This window comes from Petromyzon marinus, chromosome 77, assembly GCF_048934315.1.
Source record: "Petromyzon marinus isolate PM22_M1 ecotype Great Lakes invasive population chromosome 77, UKy_Petmar_22M1.pri1.0, whole genome shotgun sequence".
NCBI classification, from domain to species: domain Eukaryota; kingdom Metazoa; phylum Chordata; class Hyperoartia; order Petromyzontiformes; family Petromyzontidae; genus Petromyzon; species Petromyzon marinus.
The window spans coordinates 2390136-2415738 of NC_133743.1; the positions used below are offsets into that span (position 1 = coordinate 2390136).

At 53.7% G+C, this 25603-nt stretch overlaps 1 protein-coding gene across 2 annotated transcripts in view; it reads right to left on the reverse strand.

The window, feature by feature from the left end:
* Positions 1-25603, reverse strand: part of LOC116937034 (sodium/glucose cotransporter 2-like) — a 56851-nt gene that overhangs the window by 23764 nt on the left and 7484 nt on the right. For both annotated transcript variants that reach the window (XM_076056681.1, XM_076056680.1), the window contains exons 2-6: positions 20629-20764; positions 19059-19166; positions 8834-8984; positions 7470-7638; positions 2512-2739 (exon numbers count right to left, since the gene is read on the reverse strand). In XM_076056681.1, coding sequence (XP_075912796.1) covers positions 2512-2739; positions 7470-7638; positions 8834-8984; positions 19059-19166; positions 20629-20677 — 705 coding nt within the window. In that variant the 5' untranslated portion in view covers positions 20678-20764. The remainder of the gene's footprint in view (positions 1-2511; positions 2740-7469; positions 7639-8833; positions 8985-19058; positions 19167-20628; positions 20765-25603) is intronic.

The window sequence follows — 25603 nt, forward strand, 5'->3', positions numbered from 1 at the left end:
CGCCTGCCATTCTTCCACTCCGGTGGTGGGTGTACACCCAGGACCCCATTCCAACCTAAAGTGGCCTGGTCTCAGTTATCTGATGAAAGTTGCAAGCGAGAATTTCATCATCGCTTGCAGCTGGGATTGGCATCGTCCCCGACTCCTCCTGATGTCGAGGGTAAATGGGCGAGGTTTTGGACTGTGGCTCATGCAGCTGCAATGGCTGCTTTGGGTACGCGGTCCAGACCTCCCCAGAGACCCTGGCTGACAGAGGAGGTGTTCAGGATGGTTGAGAAAAAGCGACAGGCCCACTGTCATCGGCTACAGAATCCCACGTCAGAGAATGAGGAGGCTTACCGCAGCCTTCGCTCGGAGGTTCGGAGAGCCGTGAGGCGCTGCAAGGATGGGTGGTGGTCGCGGGTTGCTGAGGAGATGGAGTCTGCCTCAGTGGCTCGCCATCACAAATCTCTATTTAACTCCATCAAAAAAGTAACCTGCAGCGCCACACCTATTACCATCATTAGGGGAAAGAACGGTGATCAAATCTCCGACCCCCAGGAACAGGTTTGCAGATTTGCTGAGTATTTCTGTGAGGTCCTGGGGGAGGGGAAATCCCTCAGCCTGACCCTGCTGAGGCTGCGGTGCCTCAAATATTGGAAGAAGAAGTCACCCCCTGTGAGTGGCTGGCTGAGGTGCCATCTGTTGAGGAAGTACTGCAGGCGATCCAGAGTCTGTGACCAGGAAAGGCACCGGGCAGAGATGATCTCTCAAGCGAAATGCTGAGGGAGGGTGGCGTTTGTGCACAGACTGCCCTATATGACAGCATAACAGTCTGGACCACTGGACGGGTTTTCCAGAATTGGAAGGATGCCCTGGTGGTCCCCCTCTTTAAGAAGGGGGACCGCACAGACTGTAACAACGACAGGGGCATCTCACTCTTCAGTGTGCCGGGAAAGGTCCTGGCAAGGATTATTCAACATCACCTGCACAGATGCCATATTTTCTGTCCGTCTACGACAGTAGAGGTGTAGGGAATTCCAACAAGACCTACATCTCTGCTTTATTGACCTGGTCAAGGCCTATTATACCATCAGTAGGCCTGGGCACGAGACTTTGTGATTTAGAGTCCCTGACCCTCTGCTCACGATCATTAAGGACCTTCATGATGGTGAGCGTGCCCGGGTAAAACTACGTGGACGGGAGTCCGAGCCATTCCCTGTACACCTTGGTGTGCGACAGGGATGTCCTCTGGCTCCCACATTATTTAACATCTATTTTGACCACGTAGTTCGTGAAGCCTTCAATAGCTGTACCGGGGGAATCTGCATATGGTACAGATATAATGGGAGGCTGATCGATGCCCGGGTGCGGTCAAGGGATGGCTCCCTATTGCTCAACCACGTTACGTATGCCAATGATCTGGTAATTGCTGCACACTCAGAGGAGGAGTTGGAGGCGCTGTTGCTGAACCTGGAGTGTGCCACTAAGAGGTTGGGCCTTACCATTAGCTCCACCAAAATTAAGCACCTGCCTGGGTATTTTGTACCATCGGACACTCCACCCCCACAACTCCCAATCGGTGATGGGGCAGTTGTGGAGAGAGTGGAGAGTGTCCCATACCTGGGCAGTGTGCTCATGACCGGCTCCGGTTTAACAGCAGAGGTTTCACTCTGAATCAGTCGAGCGGCAATATCTTTTCATCGGTTGCGTATCGCTGTGTGGAAGCTACCTGGTCTGTCGCTCCGCACTAAGCTTCATGTCTTCTCGGCCACAGTCATTCCCTCCCTTCTCTACGCTTGCGAAACATGTACCCCCCTAATGGAACACCTTCGCCAGTTAGAAACATTTAGGCTGGCCTGCCTACGATCCATCCTGGGTTTAACCAGGCTGAATTGTGTGAAGAGCTCACAAATCCTTGAAAGATCTGGACAAAGTTTCATCGGTGAGCTCCTCCGGCAGGCAAGGCTGCGTTGGCTGGGTCATGTAGCCCGCATGCCCAGCCACCGCATGCCGAAACAGCTTTTGTTCGGCCGGATCGAGGGGGCTAACCGGGCGCGGCACGGGCTAGAGAAGAGATGGAGTGACGTGGTACAGGAGGACGTGGAGCTGAGTGGACTTGCCGATGACCGGTACCAGCGGTGTCAAGATCGGCCTCTGTGCAGGAGGAGGCTCGTGAAGGACGCCGCTACTGGGCACTTGGGAGGCAGTCGCCCTCCAACAACAACGGAGGGCGGAGGAGCGACGCTCACAACAGCGAGCGGAGCGCCGGGTGGCTAAAGCACAGCAGGTTGGCACAGTAGGGGGCACAGGTGGTGCATCAGCCAGTCATCTCAGTCAGTCGACCCGTGGCACCTGGGTCTGCCCCGTGACCTCCTGCCAGCGGGCGTTCGACACCTCACGTGGTAGCCTCAAGGTGCACATAGCCTGGCACAAGCGTCGCGGCGACGTCACCGCCGCTTAGTTGGCGAATGGCGCCTGCTGCTGCTGCTGCTGCTGCTGTTGTTGTTGATGTTGTTGTGCCTCACTCACGTGCTTGTCGGCGATGGGCTCCGTGAGCAGGGACACGACCATCGCCACGAGACCCGTGGCAACGAAGAGAATCAGAGCAAAGTAGAGGTAGTGCAGTCGGCACACCAGCGCCGGGCACGTCGAGGCGGTGGAGGATTGTTGGACACAACTCCGGGAGCCGTAGATGAAGCCGGCGATGAGCCGGGACAGGCCCAGCGCCAGGCCGAACATTAGGCCCCAGAAGGCACCCTGAGAGAGGGGGGGGGGGGGGGAGTGGGGGGGATGGGGTGGGGGAGGGGGTGGAGAGGGATGGTGGGTGGAGATGGTGGAGATAGATGGTGGGTGGAGATGGTGGGTTTGGAGAGGGGTGGGTTGAGAGTGAGATGGTGGAGAGATGGAGGAGAGAGATGGTGGAGAGAGATGGTGGGTGGAGATGGTGGGTGGAGAGAGATGGTGGGTGGAGATGGTGGGTGGGGATGGTGGGTGGAGAGAGATGGTGGGTGGAGATGGTGGGTTTGGAGAGGGGTGGGTTGAGAGTGAGATGGTGGAGAGATGGAGGAGAGAGATGGTGGGTGGATATGGTGGGTGGAGAGAGATGGTGGGTGGAGATGGTGGGTGGAGATAGATGGTGGGTGGAGATGGTGGGTTTGGAGAGGGGTGGGTTGAGAGTGAGATGGTGGAGAGGGATGGTGGGTGGAGATGGTGGGTAGAGATGGTGGGTGGAGATGGTGGAGAGAGATGGTGGGTTGAGAGTGAGATGGTGGAGAGAGATGGTGGGTGGAGATGGTGGGTGGAGATGGTGGGTTCGGAGAGGGGTGGGTTGAGAGTGAGATGTGAGAGAGATGGTGGAGATGGTGGAGATGGTGAGTGGAGATGGTGGGTGGAGATAGAGTGAGATGGTGAGAGAGATGGTGGAGAGAGATGGTGGAGAGAGATGGTGGAGAGAGATGGTGGGTGGAGATGGTGGGTGGAGATGGTGGGTGGAGATGGTGGGTTCGGAGAGGGGTGGGTTGAGAGTGAGATGGTGGAGAGATGGTGGAGAGAGATGGTGGAGAGAGATGGTGGGTGGAGATGGTGGGTGGAGAGAGATGGTGGGTGGAGATGGTGGGTGGAGAGAGATGGTGGGTGGAGATGGTGGGTGGAGATGGTGGGTGGAGATGGTGGGTGGAGAGTGAGATGGTGGGTGGAGATGGTGAGAGAGATGGTGGTTGGAGATGGTGGGTGGAGATGGTGGGTTCGGAGGGGGGTGGGTTGAGAGTGAGATGGTGAGAGAGATGGTGGAGATGGTGGAGATGGTGGGTGGAGATGGTGGGTGGAGATGGTGGGTAGAGATGGTGGGTGGAGATGGTGGGTGGAGATGGTGGAGAGAGATGGTGAATGGAGATGGTGGGTGGAGATGGTGGGTTCGGAGAGGGGTGGGTTGAGAGTGAGATGGTGGAGAGATGGTGGAGAGAGATGGTGGGTGGAGATGGTGGGTGGAGATGGTGGGTGGAGAGTGAGATGGTGGGTGGAGATGGTGAGAGAGATGGTGGGTGGAGATGGTGGGTGGAGATGGTGGGTTCGGAGGGGGGTGGGTTGAGAGTGAGATGGTGAGAGAGATGGTGGAGATGGTAGAGATGGTGGGTGGAGATGGTGGGTGGAGATGGTGGAGAGAGATGGTGAATGGAGATGGTGGGTGGAGATGGTGGAGAGAGATGGTGAATGGAGATGGTGGGTGGAGATGGTGGAGAGAGATGGTGGGTGGAGATGGTGGAGAGAGATGGTGGGTGGAGATGGTGGAGAGAGATGGTGGGTGGAGATGGTGGGTGGAGATGGTGGAGAGAGATGGTGGGTGGAGATGGTGGGTGGAGATGGTGGGTTGAGAGTGAGATGGTGGAGAGAGATGGTGGGTGGAGATGGTGGGTGGAGATGGTGGGTGGAGATGGTGGAGAGAGATAGTGGAGAGAGATGGTGGGTGGAGATGGTGGGTGGAGATGGTGAGAGAGATGGTGAGAGAGATGGTGGAGAGAGATGGTGGGTGGAGATGGTGGGTGGTGATGGTGGAGAGAGATAGTGGAGAGAGATGGTGGGTGGAGATGGTGGGTGGAGATGGTGAGAGAGATGGTGAGAGAGATGGTGGAGAGAGATGGTGGGTGGAGATGGTGGGTGGAGATGGTGAGAGAGATGGTGAGAGAGATGGTGGAGAGAGATGGTGGGTGGAGATGGTGGGTGGAGATGGTGGAGAGAGATGGTGGGTGGAGATGGGTGGAGAGTGAGATGGTGGAGAGAGATGGTGGGTGGAGATGGTGGGTGGAGATGGTGGGTGGAGATGGTGGAGAGAGATGGTGGGTGGAGATGGTGGGTGGAGATGGTGAGTGGAGATGGTGGAGAGAGATGGTGAATGGAGATGGTGGGTTGAGAGTGAGATGGTGGAGAGAGATTGTGGGTGGAGAGAGATGGTGGGTGGGGATGGTGGGTGGAGATGGTGAGTGGAGATGGTGGAGAGAGATGGTGGGTGGAGATGGTGGGTGGAGATGGTGGAGAGAGATGGTGGGTGGAGATGGTGGGTGGAGATGGTGCGTGGAGATGGTGGAGAGAGATGGTGAATGGAGAAGGTGGGTTGAGAGTGAGATGGTGGAGAGAGATTGTGGGTGGAGAGAGATGGTGGGTGGGGATGGTGGGTGGAGATGGTGGGTGGAGATGGTGGGTTCGGAGAGGGATGGGTTGAGAGTCAGATGGTGGAGAGAGATTGTGGGTGGAGAGAGATGGTGGGTGGAGATGGTGGGTGGAGATGGTGGAGATAGATGGTGGGTGGAAATGGTGGGTGGAGATGGTGGGTGGAGATGGTGGGTGGAGAGTGAGATGGTGGAGAGAGATTGTGGAGAGAGATGGTGGAGAGAGATGGTGGGTGGAGATGGTGGGTGGAGATGGTGGGTGGAGATGGTGGGTTGAGAGTGAGATGGTGGAAAGAGATGGTGGGTGGAGATGGTGGAGAGAGATGGTGGGTGGAGATGGTGGGTGGAGATGGTGGGTGGAGATGGTGGGTGGAGACTGAGATGGTGGAGAGAGAATGTGGAGAGAGATGGTGGGTGGAAATGGTGGGTGGAGATGGTGAAGAGAGATGGTGGGTGGAGATGGTGGGTGGAGATGGTGGGTGGAGAGTGAGATGGTGGAGAGAGATTGTGGAGAGAGATGGTGGGTGGAGATGGTGGGTGGAGATGGTGGGTGGAGAGTGAGATGGTGGGTGGAGATGGTGAGAGAGATGGTGGGTGGAGATGGTGGGTGGAGATGGTGGGTGGAGATGGTGGGTTGAGAGTGAGATGGTGGAGAGAGATGGTGGGTGGAGATGGTGAGTGAGATGGTGAGGGAGATGGTGAGGGAGATGGTGAGAGAGATGGTGGGTGGAGGTGGAGAGAGAGATGGTGGAGAGAGATGGTGGAGAGAGATGGTGAGAGAGATGGTGGGTGGAGATGGTGGGTGGAGATGGTGGGTGGAGAGTGAGATGGTGGAGAGAGATGGTGGGTGGAGATGGAGGAGAGAGATGGTTGGTGGAGATGGTGGGTGGAGATGGTGGAGAGAGAGATGGTGGGTGGAGATGGTGGGTGGAGATGGTGGGTGGAGATGGTGGGTGGAGATGTTGAGACATGAGTCTGTGTCTCTCTCTCCCAGTAGTGAGATGTTGACTGCCTCGAATGGCATACAGGTGAGATGTTGACTACCTCGCCTGGCCTACAGGTGAGATGTTGACTACCTCGCCTGGCCTACAAGTGAGATGTTGACTACCTCGCCCGGCCTACAGGTGAGACGTTGACTACCTCGCCTGGTCTACAGGTGAGACGTTGACTACCTCGCCTGGTATACAGGTGAGATGTTGACTACCTCGCCTGGCCTACAGGTGAGATGTTGACTACCTCGCCTGGCCTACAGGTGAGACGTTGACTACCTCGCCTGGCCTACAGGTGAGATGTTGACTACCTCGCCAGGTATACAGGTGAGATGTTGACTACCTCGCCTGGCCTACAGGTGAGATGTTGACTACCTCGCCAGGTATAAAGGTGAGATGTTGACTACCTCGCCTGACCTACAAGTGAGATGTTGACTACCTCACCCGGCCTACAGGTGAGATGTTGACTACCTCGCCTGGCCAACAGGTGAGATGTTGATTACTTCGTCCGGCCAACAGGTGAGATGTTGACTACCTCGCCTGGCCTACATGTGAGATGTTGACTACCTCGCCTGGCCTACAGGTGAGATGTTGACTACCTCGCCTGTTCTACAGGTGAGACGTTGACTACCTCGCCCGGTCTACAGGTGAGATGTTGACTACCTTGCCTGTCCAACAGGTGAGATGTTGACTACCTCGCCTGGTCTACAGGTGAGATGTTGACTACCTCGCCTGGCCTACAGGTGAGATGTTGACTACCTCACCTGGCCTACAGGTGAGATGTTGACTACCTCACCTGGTCTGCAGGTGAGATGTTGACTACCTCGCCAGGTATAAAGGTGAGATGTTGACTACCTCGCCTGGCCTACAAGTGAGATGTTGACTACCTCACCCGGCCTACAGGTGAGATGTTGACTACCTCACCTGGCCTACAGGTGAGATGTTGACTACCTCGCCTGGCCTACAGGTGAGATGTTGACTAACTCGCCAGGCCTATAGGTGAGATGTTGACTACCTCGCCTGGCCAACAGGTGAGATGTTGACTACCTCGCCAGGTATAAAGGTGAGATGTTGACTACCTCGCCTGGCCTACAGGTGAGATGTTGACTACCTCGCCTGGCCTACAAGTGAGATGTTGACTACCTCACCCGGCCTACAGGTGACACGTTGACTACCTCGCCTGGCCTACAGGTGAGATGTTGACTACCTCGCCTGGCCTACAGGTGAGATGTTGACTACCTCGCCCGGCCTACAGGTGAGATGTTGACTACCTCGCCCGGCCTACAGGTGAGACGTTGACTACCTCGCCCGGCCTACACGAGGCTGTCTCCCTCACCGGCTCGTTGACCCGTTTGGCGAACATTCCGAGGCAGAACACGGCGGCGATGGGCGGAGCGAGGAAGCTCGTCACGGACTGGATGTAGTCAAAGAGCTGCCCGCTCTGGGCAGCCTGGACCACGGGGATCCAGGAAATGCTGACGGCAACGATGAACAGCACCCAGATTCTGGTGTGTGTGTGTGCCCGCACACACAGACACACACACACAGATACACACACACAGATATACACACAGACACACACACAGATACACACACAGATATACACACAGACACACACACAGATATACACACACAGATATACACACAGACACACGTAGATATACACACAGACACACGTAGATATACACACACAGATATACACACACATAGATATACACACAAACACACAGACACACACACACAGATACACACACACACAGACACACACAGACACACACACAGACACACACACACAGATATACACACAGATATACGCACACAGACACACACACAGATATACACACAGACACACACAGACACACACAGATATATACACACACAGACACACACACAGATATACACACAGAAACACACACAGATATACACACAGACACACACAGACACACACAGATATATACACACACAGACACACACACAGATATACACACAGACACACACACAGATATACACACAGACACACACAGACACACACAGATATACACACACAGACACACAGACACACACACACAGATACACACACATACACACACAGACACACACACAGACACACACACAGATATACACACAGATATACACACACAGACACACACACAGATATACACACAGACACACACAGATATATACACACACAGACACACACACAGATATACACACAGACACACACACAGATATACACACAGACACACACAGACACACACAGATATACACACACAGACACACACACAGACACACACACAGATATACACACAGATACACACACACAGATATACACACAGACACACACAGACACACACAGATATACACACAGAGACACATACACAGACACACACACAGATATACACACAGATATACACACACACAGACACACACACAGATATACACACAGACACACAAAGGATGTACGCACACCCACTCACCCACCCACTCAGACACCCACCCACCCACCCACGCACCCACCCACCCACTCACCCACCCACACACCCACCCACCCACTCACCCACTCACTCACCCACACACCCACCCACGCACCCACTCACCCACCCACCCACTCACCCACCCACCCACACACCCACCCACTCACCCACACACCACCCCCTCACTCACCCACCCACTCACCCACCCACTCTACCCCCCACCCACCTTCCCACCAGCATGAGTTCACGATCGCGAGCGTGTGGGCGAAGTCTCCGCCACACGTCCATCGTGAAGATGGTGCTGCTGCTGTTGAAGATCGAGGCGAGGGACGACATGAGGGCTGCCAGCATCACGGCCAGCATGAGGCCACGCAGGCCTGCAGGAGGACACAACAACATCAACAACATCAACAACATCAACAACATCAACATCACATCAACAACATCAACAACATCATCAACAACATCAACAACATCAACAACATCAACAACATCAACAACATCAACATCAACAACATCAACATCAACAACAACATCAACAACATCAACAACATCAACAACATCAACAATAACAACTTCAACAACATCAACAACAATAAATTTCGATTTAAAGTTTTCGTGACTGCAATGATTCATCTTCTTTGGTTCTTTCGGTAAAGTCACGTAGAATGAGAATAAAATAATAAATTGATAAAATAAAATAACACAATAATATTCTCACGACGTTTCGGCCACAACACAAGCGGCCTTCATCAGGTGAAGGGAGCGAGACTGTCTGGTAGGACAGCGCTGGAGTGAGAGAGCCACGTTCAGATCACGGCTTTTAAGCTGTGTGAGAGGAACAAAGAGCCTTGACGAAGGAATTAGCATAAAATTTAGCATTGAAAAGGCTGAATGATTAGCTTGTGACTGGTCACAGAAATAGCTATGTTAAAAGTTAAAGCATACACATCCGCAGAGGCCCCCATTGTTCAAAGGAATTAGCATAGAATTTAGCATTGAAATAGCTAAATTAAGGCATTCGCTTGTAACTGCTACAGAAATAGTTACGTTGAAGTCAGAGCATACACATTCACCGAGGCACTTAGTACAAATCAAAACAGGAGAATTTAGCATTGAAATAACTAGGCGAATTTAGCATTGAAATAACTGGATGATTTGCTAGTGACTGGTCACAGAAATGACTACAAATCTGAGCTATTCACAGTACTATATAGTGAACCAATAAAAACTAAAATATAAATTACCTTCATGTTATCAATAAACTCTATATTCTCCAATCAGCTAAGCTACCAACCATAAGTCGTTATATATCACAATGCTATATGGCGAAAAAATGGGTGGATTCTTACCCTCAAATTTCCGTACCACGGATAGCTACGGGCCCCGTTCAGACGGACGAGTTCGTCCATGGTCGGAACAGAGGAGGGGGAGAGAGACAGCTGCGAAGCCCTAGTATACTCCATGTTGTAAACCATACCATTAACCGTGGTGTGAGAGGTATTAAGAGGCAATGCTGGCGAAAGAGCTGCGGTCTGAAGGTCATCGTAAAATTACAATTAATTAAGAACAGAAATGATTTAACACATCTTTCCAGTGGTTACTGAGCCTGAATCCATCTTCTCGGTTGAAATTGTCTCTGTGCTTGTATATGTGAATGGCCTCATGAACGAATCTCTCATGGTAGCCAGTTGGTTTGCAAAGAACCTCCGTCTTGGAGAAGTCAATGTCATGTGAGCCCACTGAATTGTAACAGTGATCTGCCACGGCAGAGGAGTTCGTCTTACCGTGTTTCAAGTCTGCTTTATGTTCGCGGATGCGATCCGAGATATGTCTTTTGGTTTCTCCAATGTAGCTACTACCACAGAGGCACTTTAGTTTGTAAACGCCCGGGTACTGTATGTCTGGAAGAGCATCTTTTACAGATGGAACTAAATCACGGATTTTGTGTACTGTGTTGAATCGGACCTGGATCTTGTGTTTATTCAGGATTTTGGAGATCTTTTTAGTGACCCCTGCAATGTAGGGTAAGGTGATGGTTTTGAGTGGCTCCACAAGAGGATCCTTCTTCATGACTGGAGTGATGGCTTTGCGGATTGTGTAGTCGGAGTAGCCATTAGCCCTGAGAGCCTGGTGTACGTGTTTGAGTTCACTGGTAATGTGTTCCTGGTCGGAAATGCATTGGGCTCTATGGTATAGAGTCTTGATGAGGCAGTTCTTCTGGGATGGATGGTGGTGGGAATCCTGTCCCCAAACGACCTGCTTGTCAGTTTTGATGTGGTGTCCTTGTTCACCAAAGTCCCGGTACCTGACACCATCGCTATCATTGAAGACCTGGTTCATCAAGGACTGCATACTGATGTACCCCCCCCTGGTGAGACATTGCTTAACCAACACATACTTCAACTGGAATGGAACTTTCTACAAACAAACTGAGGGCACCCCAATGGGCTCCCCCCTATCTCCGGTTGTAGCCAACGTATTCATGGAAAAATTTGAAACTGACGCCATCCAGACTGCCACTCTACGCCCGACCTTATGGAAGAGGTACGTTGATGACACCTTTGTCATCTGGCCACATGGCCAGCCTGCTCTAGACCAATTCCGCGACCACATCAATTCCATACACCCAGCCATCAGATTTACCATGGAGGTCGAAAAAGATGGCAAACTACCCTTTCTGGATGTCTTAATTAAAAGGAGACATGATGGTTCAATGAGCCACTCTGTCTACAGGAAAGCTACCCATACAGATGCTTACTTGAAACCGGATTCCCACCACCATCCATCCCAGAAGAACTGCCTCATCAAGACTCTATACCATAGAGCCCAATGCATTTCCGACCAGGAACACATTACCAGTGAACTCAAACACGTACACCAGGCTCTCAGGGCTAATGGCTACTCCGACTACACAATCCGCAAAGCCATCACTCCAGTCATGAAGAAGGATCCTCTTGTGGAGCCACTCAAAACCATCACCTTACCCTACATTGCAGGGGTCACTAAAAAGATCTCCAAAATCCTGAATAAACACAAGATCCAGGTCCGATTCAACACAGTACACAAAATCCGTGATTTAGTTCCATCTGTAAAAGATGCTCTTCCAGACATACAGTACCCGGGCGTTTACAAACTAAAGTGCCTCTGTGGTAGTAGCTACATTGGAGAAACCAAAAGACATATCTCGGATCGCATCCGCGAACATAAAGCAGACTTGAAACACGGTAAGACGAACTCCTCTGCCGTGGCAGATCACTGTTACAATTCAGTGGGCTCACATGACATTGACTTCTCCAAGACGGAGGTTCTTTGCAAACCAACTGGCTACCATGAGAGATTCGTTCATGAGGCCATTCACATATACAAGCACAGAGACAATTTCAACCGAGAAGATGGATTCAGGCTCAGTAACCACTGGAAAGATGTGTTAAATCATTTCTGTTCTTAATTAATTGTAATTTTACGATGACCTTCAGACCGCAGCTCTTTCGCCAGCATTGCCTCTTAATACCTCTCACACCACGGTTAATGGTATGGTTTACAACATGGAGTATACTAGGGCTTCGCAGCTGTCTCTCTCCCCCTCCTCTGTTCCGACCATGGACGAACTCGTCCGTCTGAACGGGGCCCGTAGCTATCCGTGGTACGGAAATTTGAGGGTAAGAATCCACCCATTTTTTCGCCATATAGCATTGTGATATATAACGACTTATGGTTGGTAGCTTAGCTGATTGGAGAATATAGAGTTTATTGATAACATGAAGGTAATTTATATTTTAGTTTTTATTGGTTCACTATATAGTACTGTGAATAGCTCAGATTTGTAGTCATTTCTGTGACCAGTCACTAGCAAATCATCCAGTTATTTCAATGCTAAATTCGCCTAGTTATTTCAATGCTAAATTCTCCTGTTTTGATTTGTACTAAGTGCCTCGGTGAATGTGTATGCTCTGACTTCAACGTAACTATTTCTGTAGCAGTTACAAGCGAATGCCTTAATTTAGCTATTTCAATGCTAAATTCTATGCTAATTCCTTTGAACAATGGGTGCCTCTGCGGATGTGTATGCTTTAACTTTTAACATAGCTATTTCTGTGACCAGTCACAAGCTAATCATTCAGCCTTTTCAATGCTAAATTTTATGCTAATTCCTTCGTCAAGGCTCTTTGTTCCTCTCACACAGCTTAAAAGCCGTGATCTGAACGTGGCTCTCTCACTCCAGCGCTGTCCTACCAGACAGTCTCGCTCCCTTCACCTGATGAAGGCCGCTTGTGTTGTGGCCGAAACGTCGTGAGAATATTATTGTGTTATTTTATTTTATCAATTTATTATTTTATTCTCATTCTACGTGACTTTACCGAAAGAACCAAAGAAGATCAACAACAATAATAACATCAACAACAACAACATCAACAACAACATCAACAACATCAACAACAACATCAACAACAACAACATCAACAACAACATCAACAACATCAACAACAACATCAACAACAACATTAACAACAACAACATCAACAACAACATCATCAACATCAACAACATCAACAATAACAACATCAACAACATCACATCAACAACATCACATCAACAACATCAACAACAACATCAACAACAACATCAACAACATCACATCAACAACATCAACAACAACAACAACATCAACAACATCATCAACAACATCAACAACAACATCAACAACAACATCAACAACAACATCAACAACATCAACAAAATAACAACATCAACAACATCAACAACATCAACAACAACATCAACATCATCATCATCAACAACAACAACATCAACATCATCATCAACAACATCAACAACAGTAACAAAATAACAACATCATCATCAACAACAACAACATCAACATCATCATCAACAACAACAACACCATCATCAACAACAACATCAACAACAACATCAACAACATCAACAACATCAACAAAATAACAACATCAACAACATCAACAATAACAACATCAACAACAACATCAACAACAATAATAACATCAACAACAACAACATCAACAACAACATCAACAACATCAACAACAACATCAACAACAACAACATCAACAACAACATCAACAACATCAACAACAACATCAACAACAACATCAACAACAACATCAACAACAACATCAACAACAACAACATCAACAACATCAACAACATCATCAACAACAACAATAACATCAACAACAACATCAACAACAACAACAACATCATCAACATCATCATCAACAACATCAACAACATCAACAACAACATCATCAACAACAACAACAACAACATCAACAACAACATCATCAACATCAACAACATCAACAATAACAACATCAACAACATCACATCAACAACATCACATCAACAACATCAACAACAACACCAACAACAACATCAACAACAACATCAACAACATCACATCAACAACATCAACAACAACAACAACAACATCAACAACATCATCAACAACATCAACAACAACATCAACAACAACAACAACATCAACAACATCAACAACATCATCAACAACAACAATAACATCAACAACAACAACACCAACAACATCATCAACATCATCATCAACAACATCAACAACATCAACAACAACATCATCAACAACAACAACATCATAAACAACATCAACAACAACATCAACAACAACATCAACAACATCAACAACATCACATCAACAACATCATCAACAACATCAACAACAACATCAACAACATCAACATCAACAACATCAACAACATCACATCAACAACATCACATCAACAACATCAACAACAACAACAACACCAACAACAACACCAACAACAACATCAACAACATCACATCAACAACATCAACAACAATAGCATCACATCATCAACAACAACAGCAACATCAACAACATCAACAACATGGGGCTGGGTGGGGTGGGGCTGTGTGTGTGTGTCTGTATGTGTGTCTGTGTGTGTGTGTGTCTGGCAAAACAACCCCCTACCTCCTCGCGGTGCTGGACGGGCAACTCTGTCGTGGACAGTGCTGTGGGGGGAGATCCAATTTTGATTGGCTCCTCCCCTCATGGCATATGTGTCCACCACAGGGGCTAAACGGGGGCTCTGGACGGGTGCGAGGGGCTGGTAACCCCTCCACCTTTCAATTAATTACCACTAAACCATGAGTTAAACTGAAATATCCAACTAATAAGCTTGTGCCGGAGGCCCCGGGGGGCCAGGCGTCTATGACGACTCCTGGCCAAACCCCAATTGGCGGAGCCAGGAGATTGAATATCTACCCTCGGGGCTCCTCCAGAAACAAAGAAAAGCCACTACGGGTGGCCACATGGAATGTTCGAACGCTCACTGCGGAGGAGAGGCTGCCACTCCTCTGTCGGGAGCTGGACCGGTACCGCCTGGATCTCTGCGGTATTCAGGAGGTCCGGTGGACCGGCTCTGGCTCCTGCCACCATGAGGGGTGGACAGTCCTCTACTCGGGGCAGCAGACTGCCAAACAACAGGGTGTGGTTCTTCTTTTGAACAAAAGAATGAAGGGGGCGTGGGAGCGTGTCGGCGAGGTGTGGGAAGCTGTAAGCCCCAGGCTACTTTGGGCTCGCCTTCCCATCAACCGGAGGCGAGGAATGGTGGTCGTGGTTACTTATGCCCCCACCGAAGATGAACATCCGTGGAGGGATGCAGGCAAAGCCGATGAGTCAGATGCCTTCTATGACCTCCTGTCACAGGTGCTGGCTAAAGTGGCCCCTTGGGATAGAGTCATCATGTTGGGTGACTTCAATGCCCGAGTTGGTCATGATACTGGCACCTGGTCTGGAGTGATTGGAGGGCATGGGCCAGATCAGCTCAATAACAACGGTAGGAGGCTGCTAGATGTTTGTGCAGCCCATTGGCTTGTAATTACCAACACGCTGTTCCGGCATCGGCGCATCCACACAACATCATGGATGCATGCCGGGTCCAGGCAAGACCATCTGCTGGACTACATAGTGACGGACCAGCGGATGCGAGCCCATGTCCTTGACACCAGGACCTACCGTGGAGCTGATCTGACCTCTGACCATCGACTAGTCATCTGTAAGATGCGCCTGCCATTCTTCCACTCCGGTGGTGGGTGTACACCCAGGACCCCATTCCAACCTAAAGTGGCCTGGTCTCAGTTATCTGATGAAAGTTGCAAGCGAGAATTTCATCATCGCTTGCGGCTGGGATTGGCATCGTCCCCGACTCCTCCTGATGTCGAGGGTAAATGGGCGAGGTTTAGGACGGTGACTCATGCAGCTGCAATGGCTGCTTTAGGTACGCGGTCCAGACCTCCCCAGAGACCCTGGCTGACAGAGGAGGTGTTCAGGATGGTTGAGAAAAAGCGACAGGCCCACTGTTATCGGCTACAGAATCCCACGTCAGAGAATGAGGAGGCTTACCGCAGCCTTCGCTCGGAGGTTCGGAGAGCCGTGAGGCGCTGCAAGGATGGGTGGTGGTCGCGGGTTGCTGAGGAGATGGAGTCTGCCTCAGTGGCCCGTGATCACAAATCTCTATTTAACTCCATCAAAAAAGTAACTTGCACCGCCAAACCTATTACCATCATTAGGGGAAAAAACGGTGATCCAATCTCCGACCCCCATGAACAGGTTTGCAGATTTGCTGAGCATTTCCGTGAGGTCCTGGGGGAGGGAAAATCCCTCAGCCAGGAAAACATCGTGGCACAAAGTGAGGATGACCCTGCTGAGGCTGCGGTGCCTCAAATATTGGAAGAAGTCACCCCCTGTGAGTGGCTGGCTGAGGTGCCATCTGCTGAGGAAGTACTGAAGGTGATCCGGAGTCTGAGACCAGGAAAGGCAGCGGGCAGAGATGATCTCCCAAGCGAAATGCTGAGGGAGGGTGGCGTTTGCGCACAGACTGCCCTATATGACATCATAACAACAGTCTGGACCACTGGACGGGTTCCGCAGGATTGGAAGGATGCCCTGGTGGTCCCCCTTTTTAAGAAGGGGGACCGCACAGACTGTAACAACTACAGGGGCATCTCACTCCTCAGTGTGCCGGGAAAGGTCCTGGCAAGGATTATTCAACATCGCCTTGCCAGGCACGCTGAGGAGAGGCTTGCGGAGCCCGAATGCAATTTCAGGAAATGGCGGTCCTGCACAGATGCCATATTTTCTGTCCGTCTGCTACAGCAGAGGTGTAGGGAATTCCAACAAGACCTACGTCTCTGCTTTATTGACCTGGTCAAGGCCTATGATACCATCAGTAGGCCTGGGCTCTAGGTCGTTCTTCGTTCTTTTGGAGTACCTGACCCTCTGCCCACGATCATTAAGGACCTTCATGATGGTGAGCGGGCTCGGGTAAAACTACGTGGCCGGGAGTCAGAGCCATTCCCTGTACACCTTGGGATGCGACAGGGATGTCCTCTGGCTCCCACATTATTTAACATCTTTTTTGACCACGTAGTTCGTGAAGCCTTCAATAGCTGTACCGGGGGAATCTCCATATGGTACAGATATAATGGGAGGCTAATCGATGCCCGGGTGCGGTCAAGGGATGACTCCCTATTGCTCAACCACGTTATGTATGCTGATGATTTGGTAATAGCTGCTCAGTCAGAGGAGGAGTTGGAGACGCTGCTGCTGAGACTGGAGCGTGCCACTAAGAGGTGGGGCCTTACCATCAGCCCCACCAAAACTAAGCACCTGCCTGGGTATTTTGTACCATCGGACACTCCACCCCCACAACTCCTAATCGGTGATGGGGCAGTTGTGGAGAGAGTGGAGAGTTTCCCATACCTGGGCAGTGTGCTTATGACTGGCTCCAGTTTAACAGCAGAGGTCTCACTCCGAATCAGTCGAGCGGCAATATCTTTTCATCGGTTGCGTAACGCTGTGTGGAAGCTACCTGGTCTGTCGCTCCGCACTAAGCTTCAGGTCTTCTCGGCCACGGTCATTCCCTCCTTTCTCTACGCTTGCGAAACGTGGACCCCCCTAATGGAACATCTTCGCCGGTTAGAAACATTTAGGCTGGCCTGCCTACGATCCATCCTGGGTTTAACCAGACTGGATTGTGTGAGGAGCTCACAAATCCTTGAAAGATCTGGGCAAGGTCCCATCGGTGAGCTCCTCCGGCGGGGAAGGCTGCGATGGCTGGGTCATGTAGCCCGCATGCCCAGCCACCGCATGCCGAAACAGCTTTTGTTCGGCCGGATCGAGGGGGCTAAGCGGGCGCGGCACGGGCTAGAGAAGAGATGGAGTGATGTGGTACAGGACGACGTGGAGCTGAGTGGACTTGCCGATGACCGGTACCAGCGGTGTCAAGATTGGCCTCTGTGGAGGAGGCTCGTGAAGGACGCTACTGGGCAGTTGGAGTCAGTCGCCCTCCAACAACAATGGAGGGCGGAGGAGCGACGCTCACAACAACGAGCGGAGCGCCGGGTGGCTAAAGCACAGCAGGTTGGCACAGTAGGGGGCACAGGTGGTGCATCAGCCAGTCATCTTAGTCAGTCGACCCGTGGCACCTGCTGGGTCTGCCCCGTGACCTCCTGCCAGTGGGCGTTCGACACTTCACGTGGCCTCAGGGTGCACATAGCCTGGTACAAGCGTCGTGGTGACGTCACCGCCACTTAGTGGCGAATGTCGGTTGTCGTTGTTGTGTGTGTCTGTGTGTATCTGGTGGGGAGCGGTAGTGTAGTAGTGGTTAGCGCTACGCTGCGCTATGAACCTGGCGACCCGGGTTCGATTCCCGCTCACGGCCAACACCAGTGACGATTATCTGAACCGGTCCCGGGCCTCCCCTAGGTCGACTCAGCCTCAAATGAGCACCTGGCGCGGTGGATAAAAACATTTTCACTAGGAAGACAAAGGCGGTCGGGCGTGGTGCTGGCCACCCACCCCCTCGTGTACCGTTCCGGCCTTCATAGGTGCTCGCTAACAGCACTTGCCCCTACAGTCTGTTAAGGCTATACGGGGGATCTTTGTCTCTTCGTTTGTGTGTGTGTCTGTGTGTGTCTGTGTGTGTGTGTCTGTGTGTGTGTGTCTGTGTGTGTGTGTCTGTGTGTGTGTCTGTGTGTGTGTCTCTGTGTGTGTGTCTCTGTGTGTGTGTGTCTGTGTGTGTGTGTGTGTGTCTGTGTGTCTGTGTGTGTGTCTGTGTGTCTGTGTGTGTGTCTGTGTGTGTGTGTGTCTGTGTGTGTCTGTGTGTGTGTATGTGTGTGTCTGTGTGTGTGTGTGTCTGTGTGTGTGTGTGACTGTGTGTGTGTGTGTATCTGTGTGTGTGTGTGACTGTGTGTGTCTGTGTGTGTGTGTGACTGTGTGTGTGTGTGTATCTGTGTGTGTGTGTGACTGTGTGTGTCTGTGTATGTGTGTGTCTGTGTGTGTGTCTGTGTGTGTGTGTCTGTGTGTATGTGTGTGTCGGTGTCTGTGTGTGTGTGTCTGTGTGTGTGTTGACCGCTGGGTAGTAGCTCTATGACGAGCTTGGGGTAGGCGATGTTCGTGCAGCCAACTTCAGTGCCGCAGATTTCCTTGCACCGCTCAGGAATCACGCATCCCACCTCGTCTGTAGGGGAGGGGAGCGGTGGTGCAGTGGTTAGCGCACTGTGTGTGTGTGAGTGGGGAGTGGTGGTGCAGTGGTTAGCGCACTGTGTGTGTGTGAGTGGGGAGTGGTGGTGCAGTGGTTAGCGCACTGTGTGTGTGTGAGTGGGGAGTGGTGGTGCAGTGGTTAGCGCACTGTGTGTGTGAGTGGGGAGTGGTGGTGCAGTGGTTAGCGCACTGTGTGTGTGAGTGGGGAGTGGTGGTTAGCGCACTGTGTGTGAGTGGGGAGTGGTGGTGCAGTGGTTAGCGCTCTGTGAGTGTGTGCGTGGGGAGTGGTGGTGCAGCTGTCTCTGTGTGTGAGTCTGCTGTGTGGGTCTAGAGCCCTAGGGGGCACCCCCAGTGGCAGCTGTCTCTGTGTGTGAGTCTGGAGCCCTAGGGGGCACCCCCAGTGGCAGCTGTCTCTGTGTGTGAGTCTGCTGTGTGGGTCTAGAGCCCTAGGGGGCACCCCCAGTGGCAGCTGTCTCTGTGTGTGAGTCTGGAGCCCTAGGGGGCACCCCCAGTGGCAGCTGTCTCTGTGTGTGAGTCTGCTGTGTGTGAGTCTGGAGCCCTAGGGGCACTCCCAGTGGCAGCTGTCTCTGTGTGTGAGTCTGGAGCCCTAGGGGCACCCCTAGTGGCAGCTGTCTCTGTGTGTGAGTCTGCTGTGTGTGAGTCTGGAGCCCTAGGGGCACCCCCAGTGTCAGCTGTCTCTGTGTGTGAGTCTGGAGCCCTAGGGGCAGGCACCCCCAGTGTCAGCTGTCTCTGTGTGTGAGTCTGGAGCCCTAGGGGCAGGCACCCCCAGTGTCAGCTGTCTCTGTGTGTGAGTCTGGAGCCCTAGGGGCACCCCCAGTGGCAGCTGTCTCTGTGTGTGAGTCTGGAGCCCTAGGGGCACCCCCAGTGGTAGCTGTCTCTGTGTGTGAGTCTGGAGCCCTAGGGGCGACCCCAGTGGCAGCTGTCTCTGTGTGTGAGTCTGGAGCCCTAGGGGCGACCCCAGTGGCAGCTGTCTCTGTGTGTGAGTCTGGAGCCCTAGGGGTACCCCCAGTGGCAGCTGTCTCTGTGTGTGAGTCTGGAGCCCTAGGGGCGACCCCAGTGGCAGCTGTCTCTGTGTGTGAGTCTGGAGCCCTAGGGTGTACCCCCAGTGTCAGCTGTCTCTGCGCGTGAGTCTGCAATTCGTGACCGCAAATGCATTCTGACTCACAATTGGCAAACACGATTCCCCGTGGACACAAAAAAAATATAATAACAACAACAACAATAACAACAACAACAATAATAATAACAATAATCAAGTTTTCGGTCTGGCCTCTTGGCGACTCAACGCGGCTGCTGATTGGTTGCCAGAACGGAGGCCCAAACGCTTCCCCGCTAAGCGAGTGACCTTCAACGAAACGCGACCCAGAGCGTGACAACTCACGGTAATAATCGATCAGAAAGGTTGCAGCCTGTCTCACCGGGGTAAAGAACTCGGCTGATCATCCCGGGCAGGACCATGAGGTACATTGGGAGCAGCTTCAGGTAGCCGCAGAAGATGCAGCCGGCCTTGACGTGCGTGAGGTTCGAAGCGGCGAGGCATCGCTGGACAATCACCTGGGAGTGTAATGCAGTGGGTGGGTGGGTGACTCAGCCACTCACCCACTCACCCACACAACCACCGACTCACTCACTCACTCACACACTCACACGCTCGCTCGCACACCCACTCATCCACTCACTCACCCACTCACTCACACACCCACTCACCAACTCACTCACACACTCACTCACACACTCACCCACCCACTCACACACTCACTCACTTACACACCCACCCGCCCACACACTCACCCACTCAGACACTCACCCACTCACTCACACACCCACCCACTCACTCACTCGCTCACACACCCACCCGCTCACACACCCACTCACTCACTCACACACCCACCCGCCCACACACTCACCCACTCAGACACTCACTCACCCACACACTCACCCACACACTCACACACCCACTCACTAACTGACCCATCCACCCACCCACCCACTCACTCACTGACCCACCCACTCACCCACTCACTCACTCACCCACCCACCCACTCACTCACTCACCCACTCACTCACTCACCCACCCACACACCCACCCACTCACCCACTCACTCACCCACTCATCCACCCACCCATCCACTCCACTCACCCACCCACCCACTCACTCACTCACTCACCCACTCACTCACTCACTCACCCACCCACCCACCCACTCACCCACTCACTCACCCACTCACCCACCCACCCATCCACTCCACTCACCCATCCACCCACCCACTCACTCACTCACCCACCCACCCACCCACTCACCCACACACTCACCCACTCACTCACACACTCAAACACTCACGCACCCACTCACTCACCCACGCACCCACTCACTCACTCACACACTCACACACTCACCCTCACACTCCACCAACCCACCCACTCACCCACCCACTCACCCACCCACTCACCCACTCACTCACCCACCCACCCACCCACTCACTCACCCATTCACCCACCCACTCACCCACCCACTCCACCCACCCACCCACTCACTCACCCACTCCACCCACTCACTCACCCACTCACCCACTCACCCACTCACCCACCCACCCACCCACTCACTCACTCACCCACCCAGCCACCCACTCACCCACTCACTCACTCACCCACCCACCCACCCACTCACCCACCCACCCACTCACTCACCCACCCAACCCACTCAGCCACCCACCCACTCGCCCACTCACCCACCCACTCACCCACTCGCCCACTGACTCACCCACTCACCCACTCACCCACTCACCCACCCACCCACTCACTCACTCACTCACCCACCCAGCCACCCACTCACCCACTCACTCACTCACCCACCCACCCACTCACCCACCCACCCACTCACTCACCCACCCAACCCACTCAGCCACCCACCCACTCGCCCACTCACCCACCCACTCACCCACTCACTCACCCACTCACCCACTCACCCACCCACCCACTCGCCCAATCACCCACCCACTCACCCACCCACTCACCCACTCACCCACTCACTCACCCACTCACCCACTCACCCATCCACCTACTCACTCACCCACCCACTCACTCACTCACTCACCCACCCACCCACCCACTCACTTACTCACTCACCCACTCACTCACTTACTCACTCACCCACCCACCCACTCACTCACCCACTCTCTCACCCACTCACCCACCCATCTACTCCACTCACCCACCCACCCACCCACTCACTCACCCACTCACCCACTCACTCACCCACCCACCCACCCACTCACCCAACCACCCACTCACCCACCCACCCACTCACCCACTCACCCACCCACCCACCCATTCACCCACTCACCTACCCACCCACTCACCCACCCACTCACCCACCCACTTACCCGCCCACTCGCCCACTCACCCACCCACCCACTCACCCACTCACTCACCCACCCACCCACCCACTCATTCACTCACTCACCCAATAACCCACCCACTCCACCCACCCACCCACTCACTCACCCACTCCACCCACTCACTCATCCACTCACCCACTCACCCACCCCCACACCGACTCACCCACCCACTCACTCACCCACTCACCCACCCACTCACCCACTCATTCATTCACCCACCCACACCACCCACTCACTCACTCACTCACCCACCCACTCACCCACTCACTCACCCACCCACCCACCCTCTCACCCATCAACTCATTCACTCACCCACCCAACCCACTCACCCACCCACCCACTCGCCCACTCACCCACCCACTCACCCACTCACCCACTCACCCAATCACTCACTCACCCACCCACTCACCCACCCACCCACCCACCGACTCACTCACTCACCCACTCACCCACCCACCCACCCACTCACCCACCCACCCACTCACCCACCCACCCACTCACTCACCCACCCATCCACCCACTCACTCACCCACCTACTCACCCACCCACCCACCCACCCACTCACTCACCCACCCACTCACCCACCCATCCACTCACCCACTCACCGACCCACTCACCCACTAACTCACTCACCCACCCACCCACCCACTCACCGACCCACTCACTCACTCACTCACCCACCCATCCACCCACTCACTCACTCACCGACCCACTCACCCACCCACTCACTCACCCACCTACTCACCCACCCACCCACCCACTCACTCACCCACCCACTCACCCACCCATCCACTCACCCACTCACCGACTCACTCACCCACTCACTCACTCACCCACCCACCCACTCACCGACCCACTCACCCACTCACTCACTCACCCACCCACCCACTCACCGACCCACTCACCCACTCACTCACTCACCCACCCACCCACCCACTCTCCGACCCAATCACCCACCCACCCATTCACCCACTCACCCACCCACTCATCCACTCACCCACTCACCCACCCACCCACCCACTCACTCACTCACCCACCCAGCCACCCACTCACCCACTCACTCACCCACCCACCCACCCACTCACCCACCCACCCACCCACTCACTCACCCACCCAACCCACTCAGCCACCCACCCACTCGCCCACTAACCCACCCACTCACCCACCCACCCACCCACTCACTCACTCACCCACCCAGCCACCCACTCACCCACTCACTCACTCACTCACGCACCCACCCACCCACTCACCCACCCACCCACTCACTCACCCACCCAACCCACTCAGCCACCCACCCACTCGCCCACTCACCCACCCACTCACCCACTCGCCCACTCACCCACCCACTCACCCACTCACCCACTCACTCACCCACTCACCCACTCACCCACCCAACCCACCCACCCCCTCGCCCACTCACCCACCCACTCACCCACCCACCCACCCACTCACTCACTCACCCACCCAGCCACCCACTCACCCACTCACTCACTCAGCCACCCACCCACCCACTCACCCACCCACCCACTCACTCACCCACCCAACCCACTCAGCCACCCACCCACTCGCCCACTCACTCACCCACTCACCCACTCACCCACTCACTCACCCACTCACCCACTCACCCACCCACCTACTCCACCCACCCACTCACCCACCCACTCACTCATCCACCCAACCCGCTCACCCACCCACCCACTCGCCCAATCACCCACCCACTCACCCACCCACTCACCCACTCACCCACTCACTCACCCACCACCCACTCACCCACCCACCTACTCACTCACCCACCCACCCACTCACCCACCCACTCACCCACCCACCCACCCACTCACTCACTCACCCACCCAGCCACCCACTCACCCACTCACTCACTCACCCACCCACCCACCCACTCACCCACCCACCCACTCACTCACCCACCCAACCCACTCAGCCACCCACCCACTCGCCCCACTCACTCACCCACCTCACCCACTCACCCACTCACTCACCCACTCACCACTCACCCACCCACCTACTCACCCACCCACTCACCCACCCACCCACTCATCCACCCAACCCACTCACCCACCCACCCACTCGCCCAATCACCCACCCACTCCACCCCCACCACCCACTCACCCACTCACTCTCCCACCCACCTACTCACTCACCCACCCCCCCACTCACCCACCCACTCACCCACCCACCCACCCACCCACTCTCACCCACTCACCCACTCACCCACCCACTCACTCACCCACTCACTCACTCACTCACCCACCCACTTACCCACTCACTCACCCACCCACTCACTCACTTACTCACTCACCCACTCACTCACTTACTCACTCACCCACCCACCCACCCACTCACTCACCCACTCTCTCACCCACTCACCCACCCATCTACTCCACTCACCCACCCACCCACCCACTCACTCACCCACTCACCCACTCACTCACCCACCCACCCACCCACCCCAACCACCCACTCACCCACCCACCCACTCACCCACCCACCCACCCATTCACCCACTCACCTACCCAGCCCACTCACCCACCCACTCACCCCCACTCGCCCACTCACCCACCCACCCCACCCACTCATTCACTCACTCACCCAATAACCCACCCACTCCACCCACCCACCCACTCACTCACCCACTCCACCCACTCACTCATCCACTCACCCACTCACCCACCCCCACACCCACTCACCCACCCACTCACTCACCCACTCACCCACCCACTCACCCACTCATTCACTCACCCACCCACCCACCCACTCACTCACTCACACCCACCCACTCACCCACACCCACTCACCACCCACCCACCCACCCTCTCACCCATCAACTCATTCACTCACCCACCCAACCCACTCACCCACCCACCCACTCGCCCACTCACCCACCCACTCACCCACTCACCCACTCACTCACTCACCCACCCACTCACCCACCCACCCACCGACTCACCTCACTCACTCACCCACTCACCCACCCACC